At 42.0% G+C, this 7,211-nt stretch overlaps 1 protein-coding gene across 1 annotated transcript in view; it reads right to left on the bottom strand.

The window, feature by feature from the left end:
• Positions 1–3,221: 3,221 nt before the first annotated feature.
• LOC102982383 (aromatase) overlaps positions 3,222–7,211 on the bottom strand; it is a 37,700-nt gene continuing 33,710 nt past the window's right edge. The window contains exons 8-9 of the mRNA XM_024116691.2: positions 4,731–4,972; positions 3,222–3,510 (exon numbers count right to left, since the gene is read on the bottom strand). Of these exons, the coding sequence (XP_023972459.1) occupies positions 3,262–3,510; positions 4,731–4,972 (491 nt within the window). The 3' untranslated portion in view covers positions 3,222–3,261. The remainder of the gene's footprint in view (positions 3,511–4,730; positions 4,973–7,211) is intronic.

Genomic DNA, 7,211 nt, shown 5'->3' with positions numbered 1-7,211 from the left:
CAAACATGCATGGAAGTGGGTAAGGCAGGTAGAATCGTCCAGATTTTCTAGATGAAGAAACTAAACTATTTCCTGACTTAGATTCCTTGGGTAATGAGGCAGGGAATGAGCAAGGCTTGAAAGGGGTTTACCCAACACCACATGGGGGAGAGCCAGGAACCTGGGACTAGACTCCTCAGCCTTCCAGCAGTGAGTCCTGCTGCCAAGAGGTGACAAGATGGAGGGGCCAAGACTTTGGGATGAGAAATGGACTAGAATCCAGCTCCTTTACTGGCTGGGTCCTTGAGGGCAAGTCTCCCCAAATCCCTGGGCCTCTGTCTTGTCATCAATAATGTGGGGCTTCCTGGGGCAGTCATACTAATGTGAGAGTTGTCATGAAGCTTAAAATGAGACCGTAATGTTGAAGCATCTGGCACATCTTCTGCCCGCTCCACTGCATGAAAAGAGGTTTCAGGGTGTCATGATCAGCCTAATTACTGAGCATCATCATTATCAGGCCCAAGGCTTATTGAGTGATATCTTGTTTGAGTTGAGCCATGGAAGGTTCAGCTCTTGACTTTGCTTTTTGAGCTAAGTCCAACTGAAAGTACTGCAAATTACCTTCAACTCCTTACTTTGACAAAATTTAATTTAGCAAGTCTTTTTTCAAATACAGGTGAGAGATTCAGTCCCAGAGACCAACTAATACAGGAGATTGAGGAGGGCCCAGCTAACATTCTTTCCAGTGGGTCAATGCCACACACTTCTGTGGAATATTAGCACCATGAATGGTGAGGGGTGCAGCTTAGAAATAAAAAGTGACAACTTCCAACTGGCATTTCCCATTATGTGGGATCTTTCTGAATGAGATGATTTTCCACTTGTGGGAGGGAGGATTAAGATGTCAATGAAGGCAGAAGGGGGTTTCTAGAACATCCAAAGACAGGAGACTACAATTGTTCTCACAATTTGAAAATGATAGAGCCCTCATATGCATTCATTTCACTAATAGTTTATACATCCTAGTTCTTTGAGAACTGGTGGAAACAGAATCCACAGCACATTCAGAGTGACAATTAAGTATTTAACAATGAGGCAAAATTCTGAAGAGAAAACAGAATTTTCAAATATATGTTCATCAGCCCACTGAAAAGTCAATGATATTCCAAATTCCTTAAGCCTGTACAAACATATGAGGTTTGTCAATACAGGACAAACAGAGTGACAAGTTGAACAATTACCCAGATAATTTTTTTCTGGGAGAGTTTGCTTAGATCATGCAAACTAGTACTTTCCCTCTCCCCTTCCCCCCCCACCCCCGTTTTCCCCTAGCATATTTTTGTATCTGCATTTATCTATATACAACTATATCCACCTTCCATTTCACTTTGACTGTATAGACAGACTATGGTCTTGGCTACATATATGCGCAATAAATACAGTAGATGTTCAAGGGAATTAGATGGTTGAAGTACACTGGTCCAAAGTCTGTTTTTCTCTACTGTGCAGCTCCAGCCAAGGACAAAGTAAACTGTTTGTTAATAATCACCAAGTGAATTAATGAAGACACACTAAGTCTAAAATCCTTGCTTTTCTTTCAGGGATCTGAATTGTTTGGATACTCATCTAGACATGACTACAGACATATCCAGATACACAGATATATTTCCACATATGTTTACATCATATAGATGATCCAGATAATTCCAGTTTCAAATATTTGCTTCTTTACTAATGTCCATCCTTGAATTCTTAGGCTACCTGCTTCCCCTTTACTTAGTTTCTGGGTCAGTTAGAATATCTCTGAGCCAGAGTGTCAATTCAGTGTTGATCTTGAAAGTAAATATGGGGAGAAAGAATGGGGGACAGGCGTGGATTTCAAAAGAAAGAAAAGGCCTCCTACTCTCAGGAGTTTACACTCTCATTTTATACTCAGCTGTTGCCCTATTGCAAAGCAGCAGGATAAGAAGAATATTCAGGTTGACTCAATGAAAAACATTTAAATGTTTGTAAGTGAGTTTAGTTTTTTAGTTTTTAAGTGGCATTCAGCAGATACACTTGTATAGCGATATCAATACAACACAAGGAAAGTAGTATTTGGAAATTTCACTCATCTATTTGATTCGCCCTGGAGAGAAAATTCCAAGGTGTGCATTTTTCCAAGGCTATATAGTGATCCAATAAACTAGATAAATGTTAGATCTCTAAGGTAACTGTTAAATCTGAGGTAGGATAAAATGTGATTGTGATTGCAGGGGTTCTACCCTAGCCATGTTCTCTACTGATCTGTAGCTTTTGGCTTTTGGGGTCATGGAAAGAAAGAGAGGGGGAGAAATGTTGAGGGAGAAGGATTATGGTATATGACTAGCACTCCTTGGAAGTTTGAACTCACTGGGTTGTAGAATTAGATATAGATTCAGAGACTTCCCCTCCCCCAAATCAGTGAAGCTGTGGTAAGAATTAATAGATGCCATTACCTGAAGTTATCTCTTGGTCACTGTACTCCTGGAGCTAAGCAACAATGCAAACATGAAAAAAGGAATTTTATTTTAATTTGAAATGCATTTTGTGAATTTTTTTTCCTACAGCAGATAAATGGTACTAATTATATATTTTACTCAAGCTATTAATAAGTTACTTTGTATTACTTGAATCTACACCTATTGTATCAGAGGTAAGTGGCTGAGGAATAAATTGAGAGACTGGGAAAGGGTAGTCTTCAATTTAACTTTTGCCACAGACAAATCACATGTGGATAAACAAGAGTTAATTGAATATAATTCATAGGAAAAGTCAAATGCTGAATTTGTAAGCATTTCTCCAAGGGTATGGATATTGTAGTCCCCAACCCACTGAAAACCAAATGAAAGCCCCTTTTGAACCTAGGTACCCAGATGTCGGCCGGGCCTTTGTAATCGAATTGAGTGCTTCTGCCCCAGTCATTACAAAGCTCCCATCTCAGGGCAGGACAGTGAGGAGTTGGGCATGAGTCTTGCTGATGGCTTGTCTTTTCCAAAGCATGTTTTGTGGAACTGGGCCTTTAGGGCTGCAGTTTCCCGCACAAATCTTGGCGTCCGTATTTTCTCCTGCAGTCTGGTTTCTGGTTTGGATGCGCTCAGATGACCGGCGTCTCCCGGCTCGCTGACACCCCATAGGAGGTAAGTGTATAAAAGGCCAGAGGCCACAGTTGTTCATGGGAGGAGGACTACCTGGCAAAGGTGGGTGGTTTCCATGTGGAATACTGTTGAGAAGTGCTCCAGGGCAGGGACTGACCAAACTTTTTTAGTGGTCGAGGCAATTGTCTGAATTTCTTGGGATGAAAATCATTCCCAGCAGGTCGCTGGTCTCATCTGGGTGCAAGGATAAGTCATGTTTCTTCTGCATCTTTTCAACACATCGACCTTGCAATGTCTGCACGTGGAAGCGTCTCAGAAGTGTGACCAGGGTGACCTTCATCATCACCATGGCAATGTATTTTCCCGCACAGGCCCGGGGCCCAAAGCCAAATGGCTGAAAGTACCTGTAAGGAACCTAGGAAAATGATCAGACAATTAGCCAGAGAAGTAAAGGCTAGAGTCATGCATATTGTTTGATTCACCCTGAAAACACTGTGAGTCAGAATGCTCGGTTTCGGCGACTTGGCCATACCGCTCCTTCACGGAGAGGAATGACTGTAACTCAGATAAGCCTCTTTCTCCCTCCATTTTGATTCACCCTTTGTGATACAGACACAACTTCAAACATTCCCAGTGTTGCTTTTCATGAAAAATACTTAACTAGCTCTGTGGGAAGGCCATGGCTTTACTGCTGTTCTGCCAGTCATTGAGGCAAAGATTGTTTTTGTGCCAGGGCATATAACATGATGACAAGGACTAATGTAGGCAAACTTGTGGATTCCTGTCTGTTAGTGCCAAGGATCTAAATATATTTAGTTATACAAATATTTAATGGGACACCTCTGCCTGTCTTGTCCCCATTTGGACTCACATAGTGCCTGACACTTAATACAGGCTCAGTAAGTTATTTTTGACCAATTGCCAACATGGCGTGGGTTGCTTATATAGAAATGGAATGAATTAGACAACTGGTTTAACTAAGATCATATTTCCATATGCAAATGAAAAAAGGGGACACAGAGGGAACTCTCTGGATAATTCAGGTTAAAAAAATCATTGCCTAGAATTGACATAATGGAGGCAGAATCTCCAGTACACCTCAGTTACAGAAAAAGAACAAGCTGAGGCTCTTCTAATTACAAAGTCTTACATAGAATGAGGCCTAGTGCTTGTGGAGCCATTTGGGAAACCAAAGGCCCACTGCAAAAACCAAATCTTTTCTTCTCATTTGATTTCCATCTGAAGCAGAAGTGGATTTCCTTGACTTAGATGATGCTACGGCTGAATCTACATGGTGACAAGGTGATGAGTTTAAATGGAAAAGTTAAGTTTAAATGGGTTGATTAAAGAAAATTTGCCTCATTTTAACCAAATTAAGGGCCTGAATTATTCATCTTTTGACCTATTGTGTGGCCTCCATGAAGACATTTCTGAGAGCTGGAGAGCCAGCCTCCTTGGCTTGAGGACAGACATGGTGGTCGTTTTCCAAGCTAGGGGAAATGTGTTTTCCTGGTGAGGTGTGAAGAGAATGAGTAAATAGAATGATATATATGCAGTGCAAACACAGAAACAGAGAGGATTTAACAGTTGACATTTTCAAGAGTGGAGCACTCAGTTTTAAGAAAGGGCTCTTACATTCCTGGCAAAGTTTTCAAGAGTAAATTCATTGGGCTTGGGGAAAAACTCGAGTCTATGCATTCTTCCAATATTCAGGATAATGTTAGTCCCCTTTTTCACTGGGTAGCCATCGATGACATCATCCTCTAAGGCTTTGCGCATGACCAGGTCTACGACAGGCTGGTACCGCATGCTCTCATAAATAAAGTTTTCTACCACTTTTAGTTTTTGCATATCATCAATCCTTATGTCTCTTTCACCTGTAGAAGCAGATAAAAAAGACAAAGCTCATGTTAGTTTCAATATACAACTTGTATTAAAAATCCTGCACTTTCCATAGAACAGTTTGCTCTGGGTTGAAAAAAATTTATATCTATAATTCTGATATAAACCAGCAACCTGCATAAAATATGTTATGTTTGGTCCACAGAGTGTCTTATGAAAATTCAGATTTGAAGTCAATTATCTTAACACCTGGGCTTTTCATATTAAAGTCTAAATTTCTAGAAAAATTAAAAAGGTAAAATGGGACCCACATTCCCACATGGCTCTGCAGTATCATGTAGACCTACCCAAACTGCTTCAAGCATTTATTTATCTGCTGCCTCTGTGGTTCTTGAGTTTTGTCCCCTACTCTAAATTCTAGAAGACATTCATTCCTTCTCTAGTCAAAGTGAGATGGTGAGTTTAATCAGGTTCAAAGAAATTTTCTCTTCTGGTATCCTGTGCAGTCGTTTGTCAGAAAATATCACTGATAGTCCCTCCTCCTCATCTCATCAAGAACAACCTGGTGTGGTAGTGTGGCAAGAACCCCCTCTCCCCACCACAACAAAAGGGGTGCCTCAGATCAGCCCTGGGTGAACTGGGGATTGACGGATCCCCCTGATGTCTCAGCTTGGCCTCACACTTGTCAGAGAGGTTCAGATTACTCTCAGAATTGGCAAAACTTCAAAGCATCCTCAAATGGGGTACCACTTCTGCAGAATCAAAATCAACCCAGGGTCCTGAGGCATCTCTCTCTCCTGTACAAGTATGTTATTCAGGAGTGGTCTCACTTAGAGATCTCTAATCACCCAGCCACTCACATACTACTCTTTGTACACTTAAGAGTTTAATGGGCTGTGTTTATCGGGTGTGAGGTAGAGGGTAGATGATGGAGTAGGTAACCAAAGGTGTACCCTTGGAAGTAATTACCAGGCATGCAGGTCTAGAGGGAACACATACACATGTTCTAGTGGTTGTTTGGGCTTTCCATCTTTGCAGAGGTCTGTTGAAGCATCAAGGGAACATCATGGGGCACAAGCACTTTTCACCTCTCAAGGAAATTGTATTAAAGGTTTATGATCTCAAGAGCAATCTCCCCTCCTTTGCCTGTACCCCCATCATTCTGTGACTCTCTCTCTCACTCCACTGAGCTTGTTTCTTGAATTCTCTTTTTCTCACGAGACTGAGAGCCCCAGGACTGCAGGGATGGCACTGGCTTGTTCACCACAGTGCCCCTGCACCTGGCACAGAACCCATAAACTGAAAAGGGTGCTTGAGAAAACATTCCAAAATTTGAAACCCAGATGTCATTCTGGCTCCTTGCTATCTACCTTCCCAGGCAGTGGCCCTCCTATGGCAACGCGTCTGCAGAACCCTTTCACATATTTAATCTGTGTATGAAATTTCCCCTTGTCATTTGTTTCAAGCAGCACTCAAATGGTTTTAAAGATAAATAAGGTAAAAAGTTTAAAAAATACATGGTGCCGTTTAACAACAAAATAGGTTGTTTCACAGAGACCTGTAAAGTCACGAAAGAAAGATCTCTATCATTACTGATACCCCTTCGCATGTGTCTGAAATGTGTTCCTAAAGAGATTACTTATGTGAAGCACATTCCAAATAAGGCATTCTGTTTTCTCCAGAAAGCAGTTCTGACTTCTTCTGCACGTGGCAGTGTCTCCAGGGAAGGGTGGGGATATCCGAAGGAGTGGCGGGGTGATGCTGAAGCAAGGCAGAGCAGGGAGGGGGCAGAGTGGGGAAGAGCTGAGCAGGGACCTGGAGGCTCTCCTGCCGAGGAGGAGGAGGAGGAGAGGGTGGGCCCCCTGATGTCTCAGCTTGGCCTCACACTTGTCAGAGAGGTTCAGATTACTCTCAGAATTGGCAAAACTTCAAAGCATCCTCAAATGGGGTACCACTCCTCCTTCCTCTGCCACCACCTGGAAGAACAGGCTGCTTGAAACCCAGAAACATTGCAAACAATGATAGCCATTTCCCTGGGTGGACCCTCAAAAGCCTTTTGTCACTGATAAGGTAGCAAATCCTTGTGGATGATCCCATGTTTTTTAAAACACAGACCAATAAAACCGCATATAACTCTTTTCGAATTATGGTTTTCTTAGGGTATATGCCCAGTAGTGGGATTGCTGGGTTGTATGGTAATTCTATTTTTAGTTTTTTAAGGAACCTCCATACTGTTCTCCATAGTGGCTGTATCAATTTACATTCCCACGAACA

This window comes from Physeter macrocephalus, chromosome 11, assembly GCF_002837175.3.
Source record: "Physeter macrocephalus isolate SW-GA chromosome 11, ASM283717v5, whole genome shotgun sequence".
Lineage (NCBI taxonomy): Eukaryota > Metazoa > Chordata > Mammalia > Artiodactyla > Physeteridae > Physeter > Physeter macrocephalus.
The sequence above is the reverse complement of the archived record's forward strand: the minus strand, read 5'-3'. Positions and strand labels throughout refer to the sequence as shown.